The sequence below is a fragment of the Pelodiscus sinensis genome, chromosome 7 (genome assembly GCF_049634645.1).
Source record: "Pelodiscus sinensis isolate JC-2024 chromosome 7, ASM4963464v1, whole genome shotgun sequence".
Classification (NCBI taxonomy): Eukaryota; Metazoa; Chordata; order Testudines; family Trionychidae; genus Pelodiscus; species Pelodiscus sinensis.
Window position 1 is genome coordinate 66,993,314 of NC_134717.1, and position 26,412 is coordinate 67,019,725.

Below are 26,412 nucleotides of genomic sequence, written 5' to 3' on the forward strand. Positions count from 1 at the left end.
AGCTCATGAGGACATTTGCCCTCTTTATCAATGAAAGAAAGAGATGCAAGCTGGTCATCCCCCTAATTCTCCCCCAGGTAACAATTACACTGGGCCTGATAGAAAACAGAAGTGTTTTTATTAAGTACAAATAGTAGGATTTAAGTGGTTGCAAGTGAAAACAGACAGATCAAAGTGACTAAGTTAAAAATGAAAAGAAAATTCATAGCTGTACTTGGTTCTAAGCATAATCTTCAGATCAAAAATGATCTTTTACTCCTACCTGAATCCCCACGCCTTTGTATTCTTCCAGGGATTTCCAGATTAGCCAAAGATGAAGGGCTGATAACTTCCCCTGGCTTAAATAGTCTTTTCCTAGTCTTTTGTTGTACGTTCTCCCTTCCATGAAAAACTACATGGGTCAAAAATGGAATCCCAATATCTGGTGCTATGGTCACATGTCTTACTAGTCTAATCACCGTTGGACTTACAGGACAAACAAGGCTGTTTACAAGTCCTTACATTGATTACCTGGTTGTAAAGACTGCTGGATACCAATAATGGTTCTCATTAGCAAATTTAAAACTATACTTCATATTTCTAACTTTTCATACAAGAATGATAATACACCAACATAGGATATATAAATCCAGCAGATTCTAATATTAAAATGCCTTCGTTACAAGAGGCATTTTGTTTAAAGCATCTTTGAGTTATGCATATTTATATTCATAAGCCAAACTTCATAAAACATTGGGCAAGGGAATGAGCAATCTCAGATCTGAATCAAATGATACTGCCTTACTTGGATTTCAGTAGATTAGTTCTATATTTTTTTTTTGTCATATCACAACTTGTTAATATGGTATTTATGTTAATCCATTCTTCAAAAAATCCTATTCGTAACACTTAGAAAAGACATTGTAAGTAATACTCTGACAATAAAAAGCCAAAAAACTCCTTAAATGTAAAGTCTGTGAAATGTACCCTTCCCCCCCCGCCATTTCTGTGGAATGTTCTCTTCCCCCCCCCCCCACCCCCCATTTCTTCTTCAGATGGTGGCAAGTAGCTTATTTGTGCTTCCTGATTGCACAATTGGCTTCTTCAAAAAGATTTGTGTGTATTAGGCTAATAATTCTCTACACTAACAGAGCTTCTTCCAAAAAAGTATCTTAAATTGCTTTACAAAGATATGTATCATACTTAGTTTACAAATGAGCAAATTGTTGCACAGAATGAGTGAGGAGGATGAGTGAGGTTTTTCAAAGATACTGCAGGTTGAACCTTCTAAATCTGGGACTCCTTGGTACAACAGCATCCATGGTCCGGCAGAATCATGGATGTTGCTGGTCCAGAGAGCCCCGGTGCCCGGGAATGCGAGCTTGTTGAGAGTCCAGCAGGCTGAGATCCCCATCATTGGGACTGGGTAAGCCCTGTCCTGGGGAGCCTCATCCTAGCATTCAGCGGTGGCTGGGTAGCTCTGTCCCTGGAGAGCCCAAGCTAGCTGGCAAAAGCAAGCCAGAGCTAAGACCAAGCCTTACCCCTGTAGCAGCAGGGCTGGAGTGGTGTCCTTGGGAGGCCAGTGGTAGGGGACCTCCCCTGATTGGGCATATTTCCCTCATTTGGGACCAGACCGGTCCCAAGGATGCAGACCAGGATGGTCCAACCTGTATAAATCATTTAATGAGTTGAGACTAGTGCTTGGGTTTCTTAATTCTCTGCTTCTATGTACTTTCACATAAGTCAATATACAAGTCAATATATTCTAATCTGTCAGTTAATTTGTGCTTGGTTAAATACATGTTGTGCACTTTATGGAAAGCTTCTTTGCAAGATTGAAAATAAAGGCCTGCTTGATGTTGAGAATAGAGCACAGAATGCTTATATGGGTCCTCTTGCGTCCTGAGTGAAAGGAGGGTCTATATGAATAGCCCTTGTGTAGGGGCTACTTCTACTCTTCTTTCCATATCTTTCCATGTGCACCTGTCCAAAGGGTTAGCATGCCTTATATGTTTTGGGAAGTGTGACACATTTGACCTGAACCATGATATTTTAAAATATATATAGTTAGTGTGTGTGTGTGCGCGCGCGCAGAGGTTGACCTTTTCTTTTTGTACTGAGTTTGCAAGCCAAATAGCTAGGGGGTCACTACAAAAAGGGCATAAAGTCAACAGAGGAAAAGCAGCTAGGAAAACTGGCAGAGAAAAGGTAGTTTACTAGGGGAAAGGTCTGAGTTGGATAGAGAATAACTGTATGGGTGGAGGCTAGCTCAGTTACTCCAGCAATGCAACGGTGATAAACAAAGGGAATACGAATGCCATTGTTGTACAGTGTGGCTCTTACTGAGGCCCTGTTGTGAATACACATTCCTCCAATAAACAAATGACTCTTTTCATTTGTGGACTACTTATTTTCTGTATGGAATGGAGATATTTGATCTGCACAACCATATTAGAGGGAAAGAGAATCTATTCTGAATTGAGAGAAAGAAACATGCTTCTAATATGCTGATGCAGCCTGTATCAGCATTAATATTTGTCACATTTAAATTTGGCCGCTACACCCTGAGTAGTGTATTGAAGGCTATAATGATCGAGGGGACAAATCTGAATGCTGGGCACAAAGACTGCAAACTAGCTAGTGGGGAAGGGATATCAGGGTTTCTTCTTTGGAGTACTGTGCCTTTGGTAGATCTGAGGACATATTTGGTGCTTTTTGGGGTATAAATGTACCCGTAGGTACTTAAGACTACATTAATAATGTAGGAGGGGACTGAAAGGGCCTTGGTAGATTGGGTAAGTTTTTTCTTTCATCTCAGTTAACTTTGGCTACGTTTAATTTATCACATTTAATATTTGCCTGTATGGCATATATTTATTGACATGGTTTATCGGCATTTGGCAATTATTTTTTGTTAATCTGCTCCTTAAACTACATAGAAGAATAGTAATAATTTTGAAAAGCAAGGTGGGTAAGGTAACATCTTTTATTTGACCAATTTCTGTTGGTGAGAGACGAGTGTTTGAGCCACACAGAGCTCTTTTTCAGGTCTGGAAAATGTATTCTGAGCATCACAGCTAAATGCAAAGTAGAACAGATTGGTTAGCAAAAGTAGATAGCACGTATTCTAAGGTACAATTCAAGGATATTAACACCTTTGTAGTCATGTGACAAAAGGACTGTTATAAATCAGAAGTGATTGGTTAGGAAGGCCACAGGATTGGGGGGACAATGGCCATGTGATTCCTCCCTGCACATACCCTAGCCCAGGGGAAGGTCAGGACAGTGTCCCCCATCGCTCCTGCTTTGCCTTTGCCCTGCCTCTTCCTCTGATCTCTCTCCACCTGGCGTAGCACTGCCTTGCTCTGCTCCCCCGTCTCAACAGCATTGCTCCACTTCCCACTGGTGAGTGCTGGGGGTGGTCCTGCCCCTTCCTTGAATGAAGTGGCTGGGAGCCAGGGGAGCAGAGCAGTGTTGCTCCACTTCTCCCCATCACTGTAGATGAGTGTGGGGAGCCTGACCCCCGACTGCAGGCGCCAGGGTCCTCCCCACTAGGCTCTAGACCAGTGGTCTCCAACCTTTTTAAGCACAAGATTACTTTTTGAATTTAAGTGCAATCCAAGATCTTCCTCAAATCCAAATACCCTTGTCCCTTCTCTGAGGCCCTGCCCCTGCTCTTGCCATCATCTCTCCCTCCTCCATTCTTTCTCACTTTCACCAGGAAGGGATGTGGGTTGGGATTGCAGTCTCTGGTCTTGGATTAAGGGATTTAGAGTGTGAGAGGGGCTCCGAGCCGAGCTTGGAGCTGGCAGTTGTGGTGCGGCAGGGGCTCTAGATGCAGGCTCTGGGAGTGTGTTTGGATGCAGGGGTGCTCGGGACTCGGGCAGGGGCTTGGATTGCAGGAGGGGGCTTATGACCTGGGGTAATGTTTCACGATGTGGGCTATAACTGGGCACTGCTTATTTCAAGTGGCTCCTGGGTGGTGGTGCAGTGGGGCTAAGGCAGACTCGCCCCAGCCCTGGCCCTGTACCACTTCCAAAAGCAGCCAGCAAACTCCATTCTGAGTCCTGTTGTGCCCCCTGCCTTGCTCTGTGGACATAGGATACAGGGTGGGAGAAGGGGGTACCTTGACATCCTGGCTCCTCTTCTCCCTCCCCTGCCCTACTCAGCAAGCAGGAGGGTCCTGGGAATGAGGGGAGGCAGCTCCAAGACAAAGGGCAGGACATGTGCAGTAGTAAGGGAGAGGGGCAGCTGAAAAGCCAGCACTTCATAGCCTGTTGGCCAAACAAATCATGATCACCTGTCAGAGGCTCCAAGATCTACCAATAGATCCCAATCTACTGATTGGTGACCACCGCTCTAGACCAAACAGAAAATCTGGTTCCTTTCCCTTTTCACTCACATTTCTCTCTCACGTGCATTACAAATTAGAGACAGTGGATTTCAGGAAACCTCAAAGAGCTGATAGATAAGGTCCCATGGGAGGCAAGACTGAGAGGAAAAACAACTGAAGAGAGTTGACAGGTTTTTCAAAGGGACATTTTATTAAGGGCCCAAAAGCAACCTATTAAGATGCATAGGAGAGAGAGAAAATATGGCAAAAGACCGCCTTGTCTTAACCAGGAGATCTTGCATGCTCTAAAAATAAAAAAGGAGTCCTATAAAAAATGGAAGCTAGGACAAATTACAAAGAATGAATATAGGCAAACAATACAGGAATACAGGGGCAATATTAGAAAAGCAAAGGCACAAAACAAGCTAAAACTAGCTACAGGCATAAAGGGAAACAAGAAAACATTCTATAAATATATTAGAAGCAAGAGGAAGACCAAGGACAGGGTAGCCCACTGGTCAGTGAGGAGGGAGAAACAGTAACAGGAAACTTGGAAATGGCAGAGATACTTAATGACTTCTTGGTGAAGTCCGAAACAAAGAAGTCTGATGAAGGAATGCCTAACATAGTGTATGCTAGTAGTAAGGGGGTACGTTTAGAAGATAAAATCAAAAAAGAAGTTAAAATCACTTAGAAAAGTTAGATGTCTGCAAGTCTCCAGGGCCTGATGACATGCACCCTAAAATACTCGAGGAGGTATCTGAGCCTCTAGCTATCATCTTTGGAAATCATGGAAGACAGGAGAGATTCCAGAAGACTGGAAAAGGGCAAATATAGTGCCCCTCTATAAAAAGGGAAATAAGAACAACCCAGGAAACTACAGACCAGTCAGTTTAACTTCTGTGCCAGGGAAGATAATGCCTTAGCCCCACTGCACCACCACCCAGTAATTAAGGAAATCCTCTGCAAACACTTGGAAGATAAGGTGATAGGGAACAGCCAACATGGATTTGTAAAGAACAAATCAGGTCAAATCAATCTGATAGCTTTCTTTGATAGGATAACAATTCTTGTGGATAAGGGAGCAGTGGTGGATGTGGTATACCTAGACTTTATAAACTAGGCAAATATAACTTAGATGGGGCTACTATAAGGTGGGTGCATAACTGACTGGTTAACTGTTCTCAGAGTAGTTATTAACGGTTCACAATCCTGCTGGAAAGGAGTAACAAGTGGGGTTCTGCAGGGGTCTGTTTTGGGACCAGTTCTGTTCAATATCTTCATCAGCTATTTATATCGGCATAGGGAGTACGCTTATTAAGTTTGCAGATGATATCAAGCTGGGAGGGGTTGCGACTGCTTTGGAGGACAGGGTCATAATTCAAAATGATCTGGACAAATTGGAGAAATGGTCTGAGGTAATCAGGATGAAATTTTATAAGGACAAATGCAAAGTGCTCCACTTAAGAAGGAACAATCAGTTTCACACATACAGAATGGGAAGCGACGTTCTAGGAAGGAGTATGGTAGAAAGGGATCTCGGGGTTATAGTGGACCACAAGCTAAATGAGTCAACAGTGTGATGCTGTTGCAAAAAAAGCAAACATGATTCTAGGATGCATTAACAGGTGTGTTGTGAGCAAGACACGAGAAGTCATTCTTTTACTCTACTCTACACTGGTTAGGCCTCAGTTGGAGTATTGTGTCCAGTTCTGGGCACCGCATTTCAAGAAAGATGTGGAGAAATTGGGGAGGGTCCAGAGAAGAGCAACAAGAATGTTTAAAGATCTAGAGAACATGACCTATGAAGGAAGACTGAAAGAATTGGGCTTGTTTAGTTTGGAAAAGAGAAGATTGAGAGGAAACATGATAGCAGTTTTCAGGTATCTAAAAGGGTGTCACAAGGAGGAGGGAGAAAAATTGTTCTTCCTGGCCTCTGAGGATAGAACAAGAAGCAATGGGCTTAAACTGACGCAAGCGAGGTTTAGGTTGGTCGTTAGGAAAAAGTTCTTAACTGTCAGGGTGGTTAAACACTGGAATAAATTGCCTAGGCAGGTTGTGGAATTCCCATCTGTGGAGCTATTTAAGAATAGGTTAGATACATGTCTATCAGGGATGGTCTAGACAGTACTGGGTCCTGCCATGAAGGCAGGGTACTTGACTCGATGACCTTTCGAGGTCTCTTCCAGTCCTCGTCTTCTATGATTCACAGATTGTTGCAGTAAGCCCTACATCCATTGTCTCTATTTAGTTCATGATTTTTGACTTATGACTAGCAGACTTATGAATTTAAGCTTCCCAGGGTTGTCTTTTTTTGAAAGTGTGCAGGTTTCTTTTGTGTGTCAGGACTGAAAGGTCAGGTATAGAGTGATCACTTTGTAAAAAGTGTTCACCCACAGGTGGTAGACTGTTCTTTGTTTTCCATCATTTTCCTGTGAGAGTGCATTTGAGACTGATCGTCAAGTTTCATTAGTAGTTGTTGGGAGATGTATATATGCACTCAGCAAATATAACTTGTTGTATTGCATGTGTGTAGGAGCCATAGATCTTGAAAGGTGTGTTGGGGGTGGATGGGCATTCATCATTGCAGCAGTAGAGGTATGTCTTCAGATTTTGTTTTGGAAGGGTCTGGTGCCAGTTGAATTTGGTGTTTGTTGTCTGTAGGGAGCTTGTTCCTGATTAAGTCGGGGGTATGGGAGTTGGAGGCCACAAGAGAGGGTTCAGAAAACAGTTCTTTCAGAATAGGGTCCCCATCAATTATGGTTTATAATTTGATGCCCTGTATGAGTTCCAGTATTGGGTGGCAGGTGACAGGTAATGGGAGGAGGCCAGATCGGGTTTTATTTCTATATACAGATTGAACTTCTCGAACCAATTCACTGCATAACATTTTAATTTGTACTGATGTAGCCAGTGCTTTTTATGTAGACAGTTGTACTGTTAGGCAAATACCTAGATAGGTTGATGACCCCCCACGAGACTCCAGAGTTGAGAATCACTGCATAAAAACATTTTTAGATCAATTTGTAATCTATTTAGTATGGGCTATGCTAGTTTTGTTTAGTGCTAATTTTTTATCAGAACCCCATGGAGTAAGTCAGACATGTTAGTATTTGTTTAATACAAGTCGGAAGCCTAAGTACGCTATGTTCACTTAGTCTGAGGACACTTGGTTTAAAAAATAGGCATTAGTTCTGTCTGTGGTATTAATATACACTCTTGAAACCAGTATCAGTATTACATAATTGCTCTCATTAAATATGCTAGCTAGAATAAATTTGCGAGCTTTCCCTGTGTAGTTAGTATATAAATAGTAGCAAGTCAATGGCATCTACCTATTACCAATTTTACTTCTCTTACAGCTATCAGGGATTCACTAATAAAATCTATTATGTGTGTATATATACAATCTGGGTTTGACAATTGCTTGAAAGATTCTGCGTTCATACATCAATTAATGTGGTGTTTAGCCACGTGTTTCCTAATGTATGGATAATAGATTTGTTATCCAGTAAATGTAACTTAAAACAAGTTAGGGAATAAGCTTTTTCACAGTTTTCAGAGCAGTGTATGTATTAGATCAGTAACAAAAGAAAAAGACATATTCAGAATGTAGAGAGTGCAGTGATACTGATACACCTATTAGCAAAGTGGAAAGGCATGTCACATAAGATTTTTGGCTGTGGTACACCGCAGCTGTCAAGTCATCTTGTGTTGTGATGTGTCTCCCTTCATGAAGAGAAGTATGCTAAAGGTTCTACAGCAATGCTCTTGTAAACTGGAAAAAAAAAGCTCTATATGTTGCTCAAGTATATAATGTTGGTTAACAGTATTGTAATTTATGATTACAATAAAATAAAATAGCCATAGCTTCAAAAACATGTCTAACTTTTACTTGGATGTATTGGCCGATTTTAATTTTGTTTGAAACAAGTCTGAACGTCAGCCATTGGGATGTATGTTAATTGAAATTTTTTTATTTCACAGACAAGCCTCACAATCCTATGGTGAATGCTGGAGCAATTGTGATCACTTCTTTAATCAAGGTAAAACAGTCACACTTTGTTTTATTCTGAGTATCCCATTAGAATGTGGAAAATTAGCTTAGCAGTCAGTAGTGCTTGTACATTTAATATATGTGTATAGATAAGTCTAATTGGAAGCATGCAAATCTTGTCTAATTTGCATAATAAGCACTTCAAAACAAGGGTATCACTAAAATTTGTATTGATGATTTCTGAAAGATATCATGATCTGATCCAGATTCAACTGAAACACTGCTACATCTTCTGTATATAATTTTATTTTTATTGTTTTACCCATCTAGTTAGCTTTTTTGTATGCTGGGCAAAGCAGACAGATGGATAAGATTGAAATCGTTTAGTGCAGTTTTGTTATGAGAAATGTCTTTTAGTCATCATCAGAGGCTTAAGAGTTAGGGATGTAAAAAACATTTACTTTTTTAACTTAAAAATCCTACACGTGCTGCAGACTGGCTCCCGGGCTTTATACTGCACAGCTCATAGTGCAGAGTGGAAGCTGACTCTTCCGGGAGCAGAGCTGGGAGCAGACATGTAACAGAAATCAATACACTGATGCTTATCAGTTACCTTTTTATATCAAGGGTGGGGAACCCTTTTTGGGTTGGGGCCACTGACCCACAGAAAAATCAGTCGGGGGCCGCACACGAGTGAGAAGTAAAAACATCCCCCAGCCTCTCCCTGATGTGGCCCCAGACTGAGAAGGAGAAAGACACTCCACACATTTCCACTTCTACACCAGACCTATGGGGGCCCAGCCTAGTAGTTTACGTGCTCCAGCCCCTCTGTGGCGGCAGGGGGGCTGGAGCACCAGTGTGGGCTCCCCAATGCTGAGAGGGCCCTGAGCCTCGGGGACTGGATCCAGGCAAGCTCGGGGCTATATCTGGCCCTCAGACCTGATCCCCACCCCTGATTTAAATGGTTAAACTCTTACATATCAAGAGTACATCCTCAGAAATTCGCTAAATTTTCTCTTGCCTAATGAGAGAGAGTGACAAGTTTACCCCTGAACTTAGATTTTCTCCTGTCTTGTAGAGAAGTACAATAGGATTATTTTTCCTTTCGTGGTAAAATTAGAGTGCTTTACCATCTATATATCCTTTATAGGAGCTGCACAACTAAATTCCATGCTTTTATATTAAATGTGCCTACAATTATCCTCCTATGTATTTAAATCACTTTTTACTATCTATATTATTTGGTATTGCTTTGAACCTAAAATGTCCACTTTCTCAAATAAGTGGTTGGAAACTAACAGCTATGCGTGTTTCCATAAGTAAATATTAGATTATATATCAGATATTGCTGTTGGGCCATGTTCCTACATAAATGCATGTTTGCTTTGAAAGGTGGGATTCTTCCCTTGGCGTGGGTTTGCAGGTGTAAGTTGTAGATGAGATGGATTGTATGCTGATGTACTCAGACCTTGTCCACATTAGACTTTAAAACAATATAATATTGCTTAGAAGTATGAATAAGCCATGCCCTGAGTGACTTCAGTTATGCCACCTGAGTGCTGTTGTAGACGTGACTGTCAGTGGGAGATCTTCTCTTGCCAACATAACATAGCTGCCACTGCTTTTTGGGACTAGCATAATCAAATCAGAGGGAGTGCTCTTTCCCATTGACTTATAGTGCTGTCCGTGTAGATGCTCTAGAGGTTCAGCTGTGCTGCTTTAAGTGTGGTAGTGTAGACAAAACCCCAGTGTAAATCATACCATAGTTTTGATGTAGAAAATTTAACGCTAGGTATGTAACTTTTCCAAGCATGACTTCTTAATTTGTTTTACATTGGATTTATTACATTTGGAAACTCATTTAGCCTCTGCCTGCAAAATGCTAGTTATGAAAGATTCCTCCTTATTTTGTATCATGATTTTCTGCTATTTATATTAAACAAGGTGTAAAAATTCTTGCTTAAAGACGTTTATCTTTAATAGCTATAGGTGAAAGAAAATGGCCTTAAGTATAACAGGTAAATGTATTCATGATTTAGTTTTTCTAAAGGTTTCACTGAGCACTGAAATTCATGTTGGCAAAAATTAGTTTTAACATCTACATTTGTAAAAGCTGTTAAAATGTTCCTCCTCCTAGAGTGTGCCTTATTGGTCACTGTTCTGACAAAAGAACAGCATGTAACTATTTGGAATGCACCAATATAGAGTTCTTGATAAATGGTATATTTATGTGGCTACAATAAATCTTAGTTTTTAGTGCATGTAATCGTGATACTTGTTTTAAAAATGCTGTAATATTTTTATAGACCAAATTGCATTACACTGAGAGGTTTGCTTGTAATAACTGCACATCTGAGACACATACCATATTATCACTTCATTTTTTTCAGTGACAATATCTAAATCATTTCATGTACTGCTTCCACTAAGCTGCTATTTAACATTTCAATAATTAATAATAATTTCTTTGAAAATTATATTTGGGATCAACAGGTACAAAACATTAACTGCTTATATTTTGGCAGATAACTTATAGTCTACAATTTAGCTGTCTTACATATGAATTGTGTAAAAAAAAAAAAAAAAAAAAAAAAAAAAAAATATTGGATAATCCACTGACAAACTTAAATTTGGATATAACCTATATACAGTAAAACTCCAGTAGTCCGGCATCCAGTAGTCTGGCACTCCTGATAGTCCGGCATCAAAACGGCAAGAGCCTAGTGAGTGAGCTTCGGCAAAAAACGAGTCACAAGGTAACAGCGGCAGCAGGTGAACTGAGCAAAAAGAGTAAAAAAGACTTAACCTAAAACATTACAGTATACAGTACAATAAAAGAGGTTAAGAACACTTTATATACAGTATATAATGTATACAGTGTATATATATAACCAGTTTATAGTACCTCCTGATAGTCCTGCATATTTGATAATCCGGCACCACCTAGGTCCCATATATTCCGGATTATTGGAAGTCTACTGTATAAACTTTTCTTAAACACACTGGTAAATAAAAGCCATATGTTGCCCTCAGTTTACATGCATTCACTATCATTGGGATCCATAGGAATTGCTAATATTTATTGAGGACCATGCATGGACTTTGAAATCTGGCAGTTAAATGTCTTTTACGTTGTCTTAAATGGCATCAAATATTTGATAAAATTACATGAGATTCATATGCCAGCATATCAGGAGGTATGGAGAGACTGTTGGTGTATTTCAAAATTCTGACCAGCTTTTATCTTTGTGGTGAAACTGTTACTACCTTCACATGTAAGGGCTCCTTGATTTCATGTGTTAATTTTCTAAACTATTAAATTATTCTAAATAATACAGCAAATACAATGCACTGAATGTGTCAGTAAAGAGAAAAAGCTGGGTATTTACCTCAATTCTTGTGCATGATTATCATTAGTATGGGTACCGTATTTCAGCGAATATGCCCCCCCCCCCCAAATATACCCCACGGTTTTTGCTATTTGAGTTAAAAAACCCCAACCTGTATAGCCCACAGGAGAGATTCCATGGATAAAGCACCTGTAATCACCTGTTAATGAGCTGCAGCTGATGAAGGTAATGCAGAGCACCTGTATTCAACTGTTTATGAGCTGCAGTTGATAACACCAAGCAGTAAGGGGTGTATATAACACCTTTGAACAACACCGCTTTTCAATTCATTTGTTCCTTCATTGGTTTTAACTTCTATTTTAAATTTTTAAACTTTAAACCTTTACACTTTTCAATCTTTTTAAAGCTTTTAGAAATGCCTAAGTGCAAATCATACGTGGCCGATTTTAAATTGTGTGTAGTGGCTTTTCCAAAGGACAATGGAAACAGAGCTGCAGGCAGAAAGTATTCAGTGAACGAAAAGTCTGTTTAGGAGTGGATTTTTTTAAATAAATTTTACCATAACTTTCTCTATTATTAAATTAAAATATGCTGCTTTTCTCAAGGAAGTGTCAGTATTGTTGTCTTTTCAGTAAAAAAAAAAAAACAAAAAACAAAAAACCCTTTATAACTCGCGCATGAGTATAGCCTGTGAGGGAGGTGCGGGGTTTGTAAAAACTAATATAACCCGCAGGTTATATTTGCTAAAATACGGTAGTTGCGGATTGAAGAAAATATGTTAAGGTGAATTTTTTACTGGACAAGAATTGTTGCTGACATAAGTAACGCTTTAAGGGAAAAATTCTGCCTTTGGGATCACACGCACAACTCTGACTATAATTGGAATTGTATACGTCTTGGAAAAGAATATAGAGCTGATATGTAGTTGGGGGTTCGCAATTTAGTATATTTCTTATGTACTGTTAACATTAATATGTTTTTCTTACTAAGCATAACGGCATTATGTTTTAAAAGCTTACATAGCAGCCCAGCTGTAGAATACCAGTAGTTATGCTGGTGTCTTTAAAATTTGGTGTATTAACTCGGGCTCTATTCTAACTGTACTTACATTCCACATAACTATTTGAGAGATTTAAACCATATAAAAGTGCTTTAGTTTTGGGGTTCTAAATCTTTCCTGCTGCTGACTGGATCTTAATAAATGGGCTGTTAGACCATATTCCCACCACTTATGATTGGGCAGCCACTTTGCTTTATATGTGTAATCACATAACGTCATAGTGATAATTACAACAGTTGTTCATATGGCAAAGCAATATTAGGAAAGTACTTATTACCAGTTAGCTGTCTTTTGTGAAATAGAGATTTTGAAACATAGAGATGCAGCACCAGTGTAACTAGCAGTTTTCTGCAGACTACCAATGGTTCATTGTTGGAGAGATACATATGTATCTAGTATAAGTGACCTTGGCCTCAGAGGGCAACAGTTCAAATAATTGACATATCCCTGACTGTAAAACTCCTAATATGTGAGTGTTCAGTTACATCGGTGACCGGATCTCCATTTATAACCTAACAAGACAGATAAACTTCTTTGGAAAAACAGAACATGTGGAATCCAGGACAAACCTCATTAGAACTTAAGGAGGAATGGATCTTTTATGGAAGGGGAAGGAAGATAGGATGGCTGTTGAAAGAATTGCCAGAGGAGAAGAAATTGATTGAGAAACTGATCACGGTGTAGGGTTTCCAGGTGTCCTCTTTTTTTTGGAACACCCAGTTGAACACAAACCCTGGAGGCTCTGTTCAGTTCTACTGACTGGAGTGTTAAAAGTCTAGCTGGTGTGGGCCTTGAAGGCTCTCTACCTGGTTCTAAGTGGCTCTCAGGAAGCAGACAGCATGTTTTTCTAGCTCCTGGGGCTATGGCTGGCCATGACAATTCTGTATGCTGCCTACACCCTGAGCACTGGCTCCACAGCTTCCATTGGTCAGGAACCAAGGCCAGAAGGTACTATGGGGGCAGTGTCTTTGGCAGGAACAGTGCACAGCACTCCTTGGCCACTCCTGTGCCAGGGAAGGGAAAAGAGTTGGATGCTCCATGAAGTCCAGCCTTCTCTTCCAGTTGAAATGGGAAACATTTAGATACTGCAGTAATGGGTGCCATCAAAAGTCCTTGGAACAAAAGTTCCAAAGGATTATCGGTATAGGTATAAAAATGAAGATCAGGATAGAAGTGAATATACATCCTCAGCTAAACTTAAATGACCTGCAGAAAGATAAGATGAGCAAGTAAGCTGCTTCATATACACTTCTTGAAATTAAGCACATAAATTACTGTTATCCCACAGTATTACATGTGTTGTAAGTATTCTGACATTACCTTTGTAGAAAACTGTGAATCATTAAAGAAATGGGACTGTGGTTAAAGAGAAATATAGCTGATAGTACCATAATCCTGTTAAGTACCACTATACAACTGTTAGATTCATAGAAGTTTTGAAGACACATTTTCATATTCCATCCTCATACTATGTGATCAGAAAAGTCTCTGCTTTTCCTCTAGTATAGCTAATCGTATAATTACTTCTGATTGTCTGACACTTTTAAATAGGTGTATATTTGTGAATTTGAAAACATGTATTCACATGATCATAGAAATGCCCAAGATTTTTGGCTTCTCTTCTACTTGGGTATTTGTTCATGCTGTTACACCTCTCTTCTGTTAAGATTTGTGAATCCTGATGCAATGGTTTGTAAATATTCACATTCTTTTGTCTGTTTTTTATTATGACACATTACAACTAGAGTAAATTTCAAGCTTCATGTTACATTTCAAGTTGAACTTCTCTAGGCTGCTGTCTTTGGTCCGGCAACATCTGGGGGGTCTTGCATGATTTTCAGTTAGCCAGAGATCCACTTACGATAAGGTGGCCAATTTTCCTACAGTCCCATAAAGTTTTACTTCTACTAGTCCTGGCTCTGTGTTCTGTGCTGTTATTAGCTCTTTTTTTTACCTGAAATGTCTTCTAAGAGCCCAGTAAGTAGTGGAAGTGTTGGTATTGCAGCTAGACAATATTGACTACCGGTGAGCCTCAAATTCTCTGGTTTGGCACCAGTTAGGCCCCAAGGGTGCCATACTAAAGAAGGTCAACCTATAGTTGGTATAGAATCTGCTCTGTAGTGCTGTGTCCAAAATTATCAGATATATTCAATACTTACATTGAGGACACACAAAAGTTTCTTAAATGTATTTATATATAATATACATGGCAGATCAAATATTATCTGACATTGTACTCCCAAGTATTTCAGAGGTGCAATATTAACACTAAGCAATAAGGCAGAATTTTCAGAACATGCACAGATTAACCAAAAAAGAGTGCAAGTACAGTAAGCTAGAACAAAGCCATTAAAAGGCCAATTGGTGTATTCAAATGCAAAAATTGCTGCTGTACTTAAAATAGTGTCAGTATTTGCGTTTTCTGGGGGCTTTATAAAAACATAATTATAGCATTCTGCTTTGCTGACATTTGTCGTGTCAAGTCTTCACTCGAGTACATTTTATCAAGATCTAAAATTGTTAGAAAAACATTTAAACACACCTATGTTTTAACTGCATTAGTTCTTTCACATTAAGAAATGAAGTGACTGGATTAATAAAAACAATAATTTGGCAACGAAATTATATTACATTATGGTCTAATCAACTGCATCTCAAATGTTAATGAAAAGTCATTTTTCATTAGATACGTTTTATATGGGTTTATTTTTTGATTCTTGAGAAGCATTTTACAACTATGTTTTGCCATGCCAAATACATGGGCGCTTATATTCTTATGCTCTGTATTACAGAAACTAAATGCTCTTATTCAATTAGTATTTACTAAGTAGAAGAATTTTTATCTTAAAATAAGAACAAACTTCCACACAATGTTTTTTCTTAAAGCAATTAAATTAATAAGAAGCCCCTGCTCTCCTTCCCATTCCCAACATGTTTATAACCACTAAGGTTCTAACACAAATTGATAAGCAAAAAAATCAGTTAGGATTTCCAGCTATAACTCATTCATTGTGTGTTTTGTGTGCTTAAAATATTAAGATGGAAACAGTCTGATAAGGAATTTCAGAGTTGTTACACACAGCTCTTAAAACCCATATATTTCTATTTAAACTGTTTTGTATTCATTTATAAATGTTTGTTCATATGTATATATGCAGTTATATAGAAAATATACACACAGGTATGTATACAATGTGTGTATATGTGTAATACGAATGTTTCTGAAGATGTTGCATGGAACATTTCATTAGCAATCTAGGTAGATGAATTGCTTACGAAGCTTTTAAAAATATAAATTAACTTGATTTTCCAGTGTTAATTAAAGCAAAGTCATGTAAAACAGTAAAGAGGCCTTCCTGTCTTTCACTGTTTAAGTTGTTGAAAATAGCTTCAAAATTCTATAACTAAATTTTAGTATCTGTATTTGAACTTCAATCATATGTATTTTCAATGTGGCCTGTTAATTTAGAAGATGGGTAGTATGCTTCCTTTATCTCTACAAATAAAAACTGAAGTTGTGGTAGTGATCTACTGTAGTCATCAACACACAATGGAAATAAAACATTTTGTTTTTTTCTAAGTTATTGCATATTGTAGGCTCCAATTATGTCACCTGTGCAAATACTTCAAGCATATGAATAGCCTCATTGAATTCAGTTGGGCTGCTTGTGTGCTCAGAGTCAGTAATGCATGTGTGCAGAATCAGAGTCTTAAATGTACATCATCTGGTTAACATGATCATTAATGTACAGAAGATGCTGTGTAAAAGTGATTATCTTCTGCAGTGGGAAATCAGATGGTGCTTATTAAAAACACTATTTTTTTTAAAAAATGGTGAAATGAAAATAGTACTGATGTCATATCTGACTTTTGCCCTTCACGTTTATATTTTGTTAGTAAAATTAGTTTATTAAATGTAAAGGATTTTTTTCAGTTGGGCAAAAAAAGAACCAAAATACTGTATATTTGTATTTTTGCACAAAGCATGATCTTTCTCCTTTACCTTTTTTAAACAAAACCATAACTTATTTCAGTTTATTTTAAATGTCTAACCCTATGATTATTGATGCAGCATCTCTTCACTAATGCTGACCCAATTTCCCAAAAAGATGTTCATTGTGCATTTAAAAGGTTGAAAAGGTTTTTGTGGCTTAAATGTTGTTACATATTTTACAGCATTAGGATCTATGGAATATTTTGACAACTGCAACAGTTCAATGAAGTTGGTAATTTCTTCTTTTAATTATTTTTCATTGAACAGATTTGGCATTACTTTTTTAAGGCTTGTATTCTGGTATATTATACAAAACATTTTGATGAAATGTGATTTTTTTTTTTTTTTTTTTTTAGTATAACTTACTTATTATTTAGCTAGAGATTATTGGCTCTGAATAAAATTGATTACCTTTTATTTTATATGTGTAAGGGACCATTGACACAATTTTGGCACAGCAGCATGGTATTGCTTTCAACTAGTGATCATTCATACATCTGACTGCACATCCTCTTATATATGAGCTGATACATAGGGCTTCATAGGCTATGTGCAACATCTTAATCCATTTGTAGAGTGGGAAATTGGCTTTATGCATTTCATTAAGTAAAATAATGGTACATGCAAAACTTACACTTTTTTATTTTTTCTATACTAAATGTAGTGTGAGTAAAGTTTCTTGGGCTGCTCGAGGTAATCTTTTTGGCTAATGTATCTAGGACTATATTTAATACTCAAGTGGTTTATAAAACAAACCTCAGATGTATTGTTTCTGTTAGTTTAGATGAAGCCATTTGATTCAATTTCAGATTTTTAATCCACTGTTTTTATAAACTTAAAATGAAGCTGCTTGGCTTTTTCAAAACAAGTAAAATACATGAGCTTTCCCCTCTCTCCCTCCCCTCCCCCCCCAATACAAAGTTATGGCAGGTCACTTATCAGAAACTGAGATAAGGACCAATACATCTTTCACTGATATTTAGCAAATTTAAGAAAACATGTTTTAAAAAGTCCCCTAAAAACTATTTTAATAAAATTAGTGCAATAAGATTTGACAGTTTTCCTTATGTTGCTTAGGAAAACGTTGATGTAGTTTTAAGTTTCTAAAGTGGTAGCTTTTGAGTAATACCATATTTAGCTAACCAAATAATCAGTTTCTTTATAGGATACTTACCTTAAATCTCAATTTAAGTGCAAATCTGTTTATAGTAAAGGTAACACTTTATTTTAAGTTTTCTGTCTGAATTAAATTTTTAACATGAAACCTAACCATAGGAAACACTTCATGGCCTGAAGTCTGAATTTTTCTGGCCTGAAGTCTGAATTTTTCTGTGCTCAGTGCTAATATAAAATAAAACAAGATCTTTACTCTTTTTTATACGTATAATCCAGTGTTTTGTTCATTGTAGGAACATTGATCACAATGAATTTGTGTCACGTATATTATTATTATTATTATTATTATACTATTCTTTGTCAATATGTTGTGTTGAATAGAGAGCACTTAAAATAAAGCATACCTTTCTTTTTGTTTAACTCATCCCCTGTATTCAGGGTATTTGATAAAAACATCTTGTAGCTTTCTTTGTATAAATGTTTTCTAAGTTATTTATGCTTACCTTTTAATTAGGGTTTTTCTTGTAATTATATTAATATAGAAAATATTTGTAGTATTTTATATTTAAGTAGCTTTATACATTTACATTTTTATTAATTATATAAAACTAAAAACCCCCTAATATGCTACATGAACTTCTGACTTTTTTTTGTATGTTAACAATTCTTGTAAATATCTCTTCTTTCCTTTCAGCAAGGAGCAAATAATGCAGAAAAATTTGACTATGTAAGTGAATATTAAAACATTCTGTTGCTGTTTAGCATATTTAGATTTGGTGCTACAGTGGCTCACATTGTCCTCATGGAATTTTTGCCTTTAAATTGCAGGTGATACTTAAGCAGTGTAAACAGCTATCTGATTTATAGAGATTTATTTAGAAATTCTAATGCGGTGGTGTCCAACACACTAGCAGCCACTAGACACTTGTGGTTATGTGGCTAGTTAAGTGTCGTTTGTTCGCTGTGGTAGTAACCACTATACTGGCTACTGCTTCAGAAATGGTTGGACACCATTGTTCTAATGGGTTTGAATGTATGCTCCCAAAACAGGTTCAGTTAAGGCCATGTTGAAAATTTGGTCTGAGTTATGATATTTTCAGATCTGAATATTTTTGGGATGCTTTTTATTTTTTATAGATGATGCAGTTTATGAATAATATGGCTGGTAACGAGTATGTTGGATTCAGTAATGCCACGTGAGTATTTTTGTTTTTGTTTGAGGTTTGGTGGTAAAATGTCTAAGGTGAAAGCTGAGCCCATCTTAAGCTCAGTGGAGACAGTTTATCCTTTATTTAAGAAAATATAACTTCATTCCTTATATGGTTTACGTTGTTCTGATCTAAATGTTCATTTTTGTGGTACTTAATGTACAACAGTCTCTTTGATAATAGTTTTGGTTAAATATTATGTACAACAATGGTTACTTCATATGTTTTGGAGAATTTCTCTTGAGTGCTGTTTAGATGAAAGCCTCACATCAAAACTGTGACACCCTGCCATTCATACCAAAAATGAAACTGCTCACTTTAACATCGGTGTACCAAAGGATTATAAACCATCCTTTTACATTTGTTATTCCTTTTGCTTTTTTTAAATTTATGTAATCTTTTAAAGAGCAAACCCCCTTATGGGAATCTTAGAATTGAGGATTCCTGCAAGAAAACAAGGCTTTTCTGTTACAAATTCAGAATTTCCACTGAGGCAGTGCTTCTATGAAAAACATAAGTGTGCTCCGTGGTGTTGGGGAATTGTGAATGCTGATGAGTTTGTGTGGGAGAGGGGAGATTGGTGATTATAATTTCCTGAGCATATTCGATACAGGAATCTTTAGTGTGGCAGCTGATAACTTTCATTTTAACTTCTTTAACTATGAGCTTAAATTTAATGGGAGAAAAGCCTAATTAAAAGTAGTGGATTGTCCACATATTTACCCAGCTCTTGCCTGCCCTGGCACTCTATTCAGATACTCAGACCACCACGTCAGCAACGTGCATCCTTGGGCCTCTGTTTACCTATTGACATGGAATTCAGCCTGATTCCTTTTTTTCTAACTGTCAGATCCCTCTTCATTGTACTTGTGCATATCACAGGGAACTGTGTATTCATTATATTTAACTGTCATATGCCCTTTTCTGTTCTTTTACTGCCCGGCCTCTTTCAGTGTTACTTTTAAGAAAAGGATCTTTTGCTTTTGTCTCAATCTACTGGCCTACCTATAATTCAGTGTACATTATACTATATATACTTTATTGATAACCAATACATGTATATATTTGACTATTAATTCAGTTCTACACCTTAAATTAGATTTTGCACTGATAAAAGCATAATTAATTACTCTTCTACCAGAGTGAGACTGCTTAATCTAATTCAACTTTAATGAGAACTTAAAATTTATTCACTATACTGTCATTTCATGCAGAATTTTACCTTACATTTTAAAAAAATTGTATGTAAAATTCTGTGGTTACAAGGGTAACCTCTCTGTGTGAACCAAGTGTAAATTAATGTAGAATCTTTCCAACTCTGCAGAGAGAAGGTGCCTACGTCTTATATCTCAGAGTTTTGCTAAGCTGTAATAGTGTGACACAAATTATGCTAGCCATTTTTTACTGTTGATAAATCAAAATATTGTGGGCGGTGGTTAAACAATCAAGAATTATGTCTATTTCCTGTTGATGGGGGAAGCAATGAGCAACATAGGAGGCAGGCTCTGAAATTATTCATGAAGGGTGAGGACCCAAACAAGGGAAATTGAGGAAAAATAGAGTTGTGAAGGTCTCTCTGCCTTCTCCCTGTCAGATGCCAGGAAGCTCTAAAGGGGAAGGGGAGGGGGGGGAAGGTACATGGAGATTCTCATGCTCATGGGCGAGGACATAAAAATACAGAATGAACTAACTGCCGCCTTTTCCTTTCACCTGTCTCAAGGTATTGAGGCAGAAAGCTTGCTGTCAATACCTGTGTAATCTAGCTAGTACATTTGTTGTTAGCATTAGTTATTTTGGTTGGTTGGTTGGTTGGTTGGTTAGTATTTATGATTAGTCTGTTAGTAAATTAAGAGTAACAAAAAAAACTTTCCCAGGATGGTCTCCTTCAGGTCCCTGGGGTTAAAGTACTGCTCCTTATATTAGGGAGTCATGTTTGCCAGTGACAAGTTTGTAAAGAGTCTCTTCTGTCTTGGAGAATTGCATAATGCCTGAAAATTATGTGGTATGTAAATATTTTACATCCCAGTTCTTCAAGAAAGAGGGCAGACTGGAGATTGATTAGGGTCTGACACCAGGCCCATAAAACAATCAGACTGTTCACCTGCCTTTGTCCCACATAACACATTTCTCTGAAGCATGAGAGTGTGAAATTTGCTTTTTTTTTAATGGGTTGTGTCCTGCGGCAATATGTAAATTGGTAAAGCCTGAGCGAAGACAGTCAGCAGACACACCTAGAATGTAGGCAATATTAGGGGAAGATTTCTGACTTAGAGCATCTCAGAAAGTTGTTCTTACTCACTGCTTTTCTGAACCGTTGCAGCCTCTTGTTGCTCCCACAGAAGCTTATTCCTTGCACTGAGGACTTGGCACAGTCTCAAAGCCGTGAGACCGTACCTAGGCCTGTTTTCTCCCTGAGGAGGAACAAGAGGGGAGAGGACCTTCTACTGCCCTTGACCTAGCAGACTCATTCAGCTGTCCCCCATCATTCTTATTGGTATTGCTGCAGGGCCCAGAACACCTTGCCATGGACCAATGCTTCCAAAGGTGAAAGCAGCGCTCCTCCACAGTCCAGCTGTCCCACCATTCTCTTTACACCCTCTCCCTCTCCCGGTTAATAGATGTTTAATATTTTTTCAAGCACTAGTTTTATGATATTTCTCACTTTGCAGTTATTTCAGGATATTGTGATGCTTCATTTTAGAAGCCGCAAGGTTTCCACCTCACTAAGCTGATTTAAAGCCAAGAATTCAGTTTTTGGGTCTTGGTGGTGACAAACGAGGGAATAGTCCAGTTATTACAGGGAACTTTCCTGGTTTATACACAACCACGGTGGAATTAACTAGTGAAAGTATCCAGTTCTTGCTTCCACTCCCTTTACCTAGCAGCCTGCCCGACCTTAAGGACCCCCTTTTACTCTCTTGGGTGGCAGTGTCTTCATAATCCTGACAAGAGTGGGCCAAAGATTCCTGGAAGGCTCGTTCACTTAGTCTGGCTTAGTACATGAGCTAAGCTGTCCCCACTCTGGGGTACTCTTTGCTTTGGATGCTTCCCTGACAAAGTGCTGATTACATTAAGGATGTAAGGGGCTAGTCAGCTATCCAGTAAGCAAATGCTTATTGGGTAGTCCAATCGACTAGTCGATTCCCCCCTCCTTGCTGCCTCTATCAGATAGAGGCAGCAAAGCAGGGAGGGGCGGGGGCAGAAGTAGTATTTCAAAGTTGCAGTGCCACGTGGAACCAGAGGTCTGCTGGGGACTCCCCAGCTGATCCCAGGTTACACGGAAATGCCACGCGGAACCCGGAGTCAGTCCCACCTGACCCTGGGCTCTGCATGGCATTTTAAAGCAGCAGCGCCACATGGAGCTCGGGGTCAGTGGGGAACTCTGAGTTCCCCGCTGGCCCCAGGCTTCATGAGGGCGCTTCCGCTTTGAAATGCACAAGAGCTGCCACTGAGGATCCTTGTACATTTCAAAGCTGCCATGCCCATGTACAGCCCGGAGTCAGTGGAACTTCCTACTGTCCCTGGGCTGCACACGGAGTTCCACATTCCTCCTTTGAAATGTACAAGAGCCCCATCAGGAATGTGGAACTTGATCGACTGATAGAAACTCCATTGACTACTCGACTAGTAAATTACTCAACAAAGACTGCTTTCAGTCTCAGGCTACTGATTTTCCATCAACGTTACCATTTCTTTTGGTACTGGGAGATAACCAACCAAAACCCCTCACTAAGTTTTAGTAAGGGATCAACAGTCTCCTTACATGTAGCCTAAAATCAGAAATGTCCTCCTATTTGTATTGGTTGAATTTAGAAAGCTGTCTTACTTTAATCTCCTTATTTGCACATGATAGACACACTCCTTGTCCTGAGCAACATACAGTCTAATTTTAAGAAAAGATTTGACTTGAATGGGTTTAATGAATAACAGATCTGTTCTTGCATTCTTGAATTCATTAGTAATTTTACCACTAGTTTCAGTCGGGTAAGTTTGGACCAGAAGTTCAGAGGACAAGGGTAACAGTGTTGAAATGGTGTGGTTACAAACAGTAATAATTGCATAACTAGGTGATTCCAGTATATTTATTCTTTTTTAAATGCTTAATTTTTAACAAATGCAAAATTGTTCTTTTCAGAGCTCTCTACCAGTTTCTTTTTTGTTGACATCTGGCTTTGCCCATAAGTTAAAAAATGAAAAAACAAAAAATGCTACCATTGTGCTTCTCTACATTCCAAATATTTGAAAACTTGGGTTTTTTTTTTTTTAAGGTTCCAGTCTGAAAGAGAGAGTGGAGATCGAAACTTTGCAATTGGCTATTACCTGAAAGAAAAGAAGGTTTGTCCATCTTTTGTTAGAAGTCATGCAAAAACATCAGCTCGTAATGTTGGTCTCTGAATTTTTGGTGTTTTATTTTAGAACCTGTTTTTATTGATATAGTTTAGAATACCTTGTGTGTTGTACAGGAGACCCTCGCTATTTGTGGAATCGTGCTATTCGTGGTTTTGCATTTTTGCGGGGGTCTCCTGTCCCAGCCTGGGGCAGGAAGGCAACGATGGTCAGGAGCTGTAGGGAACTTACCGCATCTCCTGGCAGCTGTAGTGAGTTCCCTGTGACTCCCAGTATCCATAGATTTCGCTCTTTGCAGTGTTTCCAGGAACGCATCCCCCATGAATAGTAAGGGTTTAGTTTGCAGAGGATGCAAACCTGTATTTAGGTATCATTTCTCCATATAAGATTATCGGTTCTATCATATCCTGTAACTTTTTCCAAAGATTCAGTACAAGTGACTATTTAAAAAATTGCATTAGATGTTTTAAGTGTTTCTATGCATACTTTAAAAGTGCCTCGACTTAAAGTTGTACATAAAGGTATTTTAGTAGAGTATTAAGCTGTATGAGAATTCCATCTTTAAAAACAGAATGTCATTTAGTTTTCTTAAACATTATAGTGCTCTCTTTAAACATCTGTATACATTTTAATTAAAAAAGACTAGCTAATTTTTTGAACACTGGCAGGAATTTATTTGATTTTAAAATCTATTTAGTTTAAAATTGATGTATTGTCTAATATAATCAATATATTTAAAAAATTCCTTTTACTTCTTTCCCCAGTGTTTTCCAGAAGGCACAGATATGGTTGCTGTGTTAGACTTCTACTTTCAGGTGATTGACTCCTATTTAATCTTGAGTATTTGTGATGGAATTGAAATAACATTTTGAAAAATTTATTAAACTTGGAAATTAAAACTTATTTATGAATCTCTATGGGTTGTGTGGATTAGTAAACTTCTGTGAGAATATGTGGAAGGTCGTATTCATAATTGGATTTGGCAGAATGTTTTGGCTTCTTTGTGTTTGTTACACAGTGTGGCATTCAACTTTATATTGTAATGGAATACAGTGCATGCTTATCTTTTTAATTTCAAGTTTGAAGGTAGTATTCAAAATGAGGCTACACTTCTGCACCTCTCTTCATTTAATCAGATTGGTTCTTATGAGCAAAACATAAGTACATTTTGTAAATGGTCATAAAGCTTTTTGTGGGTGGGTTTCTTGTGAGTGTGACTTTTTCCCAAATTAAATGCACTTCTTGTCACATGAAAACTTGGCTAGCAGGAATTTCCCTGAGATAATCCACTGTCTAGTGGAATTATAGAAACTGAGTAGATTTGCCTTTTTGTCACTTCATCTCTGACAGGTTGAAACTCTATATCAAGTCAAGAAGCTTGTTTTGGAAAGGAGCATGTTTCTTACTCAGTAATTTGCTTATCTCTAAGCAGCATTTTCTAAACATTAGCTTTATCTGAACATTCATGGATGGGGAACGGACACTTGACCTATTGACTAGTACATTCATCTGATATACAGTACATAAGCACTGAGACCAATTTTGTGTCTTCCTTTATTACCTCAGCTAGACAAGGCCAAATCAACATTCAGATCAAAGAATCATTGTTAGTAAACAGTAAAAGTGAGTGTAGAATTATAGTAACATGTTGTGTTTATTATATTAGCATTTAAGACCTGTAGCATTTATTATGTATTTTGATACAGTTATAGAATCTGTTGGAAAAGACCTTAAAAACCTGTAAGAATGGAGATTTCACCACCTCCTTATGTAATCCATTCCAGTTCACCACCCGTCTAGTGATAGAGGGGAAAAAAAACTATAATATTCTACTTAGATGTCCCCTGCTTCAACTTGAGATGCTCCTTGTTCTATAAATTGCCACCGCTGGGAACAACTTAGTGCCATCCTCTTTGGAACCCTCCTTCAGATAGTTGAAGGCTTCTCTAAAATCCTCTCACTCTTCTCTCCTGCAGAATAAATATGACCAATATCTTCAGTCTCTCCATGTATGTCATGAGCTCCCACCCCTAAATCATTTTTATTGCTCTCCTCTGGACTCTTTCTAATTTTCCCACATCTTTTCTGTCATGGAGAGCCCGATTGTGGATGCAGTATTCCAAATGTAGCCTCACCAGTGCCAGAGAAGGGAGAATAATTACTTTCCTCATTCTGCTGGCAGTGTTCCTACTAATGCAGCACAATATGCCATTAGCATAATTAGTTGCCTCGTATCTAACTTCTCATCCACTGCAATCTCCAGGTCATCTTCTGCAGAACTTCTGCTTACCTAGTTGGTCCCTCAACCTGTAGCATGGATTTTTCCATCCTGCATGCAGGACTCTACTTGTCCTTGTTGAACCTCATCAGATTTCTTTTGGCCCAATCCTCCAATTTGTCTAGGTCACTCTGGACCCTATCCCTATCCTCCAGTGTCTCTATCTTGTCCCTTCAGCTTAATGTTATTCACAAACTTGCTGAAGGTGCAGTCCAACTCCTCATCCAGGTCATGTGTGAAGATGTTGATTAAGATTGGTCCCAGGATCTACCCCGGGGTACTCCACTTGATACTGGCTACCAACTAAACATTGAGTTGTTGATCGCTACCCATAGAGCATGATGATCTAGCCAGGTTTCTATGCACTTTATAGTCCATTCATCCAATCCATATTTCTTTAACTTGCCAGCAAGAATACCTAGAAAGACTGTACCAGAGGTTTTGCTGAAATAAAGATGTATCCTGTCTATCACTTTCCCCATAACACACAGAGCCAATTACCTCATCAGAGAAGGCAATCAGATTGCTTAGGTCCTGGTTTGTTTATGGCTTCTTGTGTTCATATATAGGCACCTAAAATAACTAGACTGTTGCTCTGTTTTCTCAGTATGTATAAGGAGGCTTCCCCTGTTGCACCCTCCTCCTTATTTCCTCCTGGTGTCCCACTTCCCTGAGGGCTTAGGTCTCTATCCATAATGGAATCTAGTTTAAAGCCCTCCTCACAAAGTTAGCAAGCTTGTCTGTGAAGAT

At 38.3% G+C, this 26,412-nt stretch overlaps 1 protein-coding gene across 3 annotated transcripts in view; it reads left to right on the forward strand.

Moving 5' to 3' along the window:
* The window catches only part of GLS (glutaminase), a 118,160-nt gene that overhangs the window by 36,601 nt on the left and 55,147 nt on the right, over positions 1-26,412 (forward strand). For all 3 annotated transcript variants that reach the window (XM_075934203.1, XM_075934201.1, XM_075934202.1), the window contains 5 exons: positions 8,300-8,358; positions 18,524-18,556; positions 18,967-19,025; positions 23,306-23,372; positions 24,149-24,199. In XM_075934203.1, the coding sequence (XP_075790318.1) occupies positions 8,300-8,358; positions 18,524-18,556; positions 18,967-19,025; positions 23,306-23,372; positions 24,149-24,199 (269 nt within the window). The remainder of the gene's footprint in view (positions 1-8,299; positions 8,359-18,523; positions 18,557-18,966; positions 19,026-23,305; positions 23,373-24,148; positions 24,200-26,412) is intronic.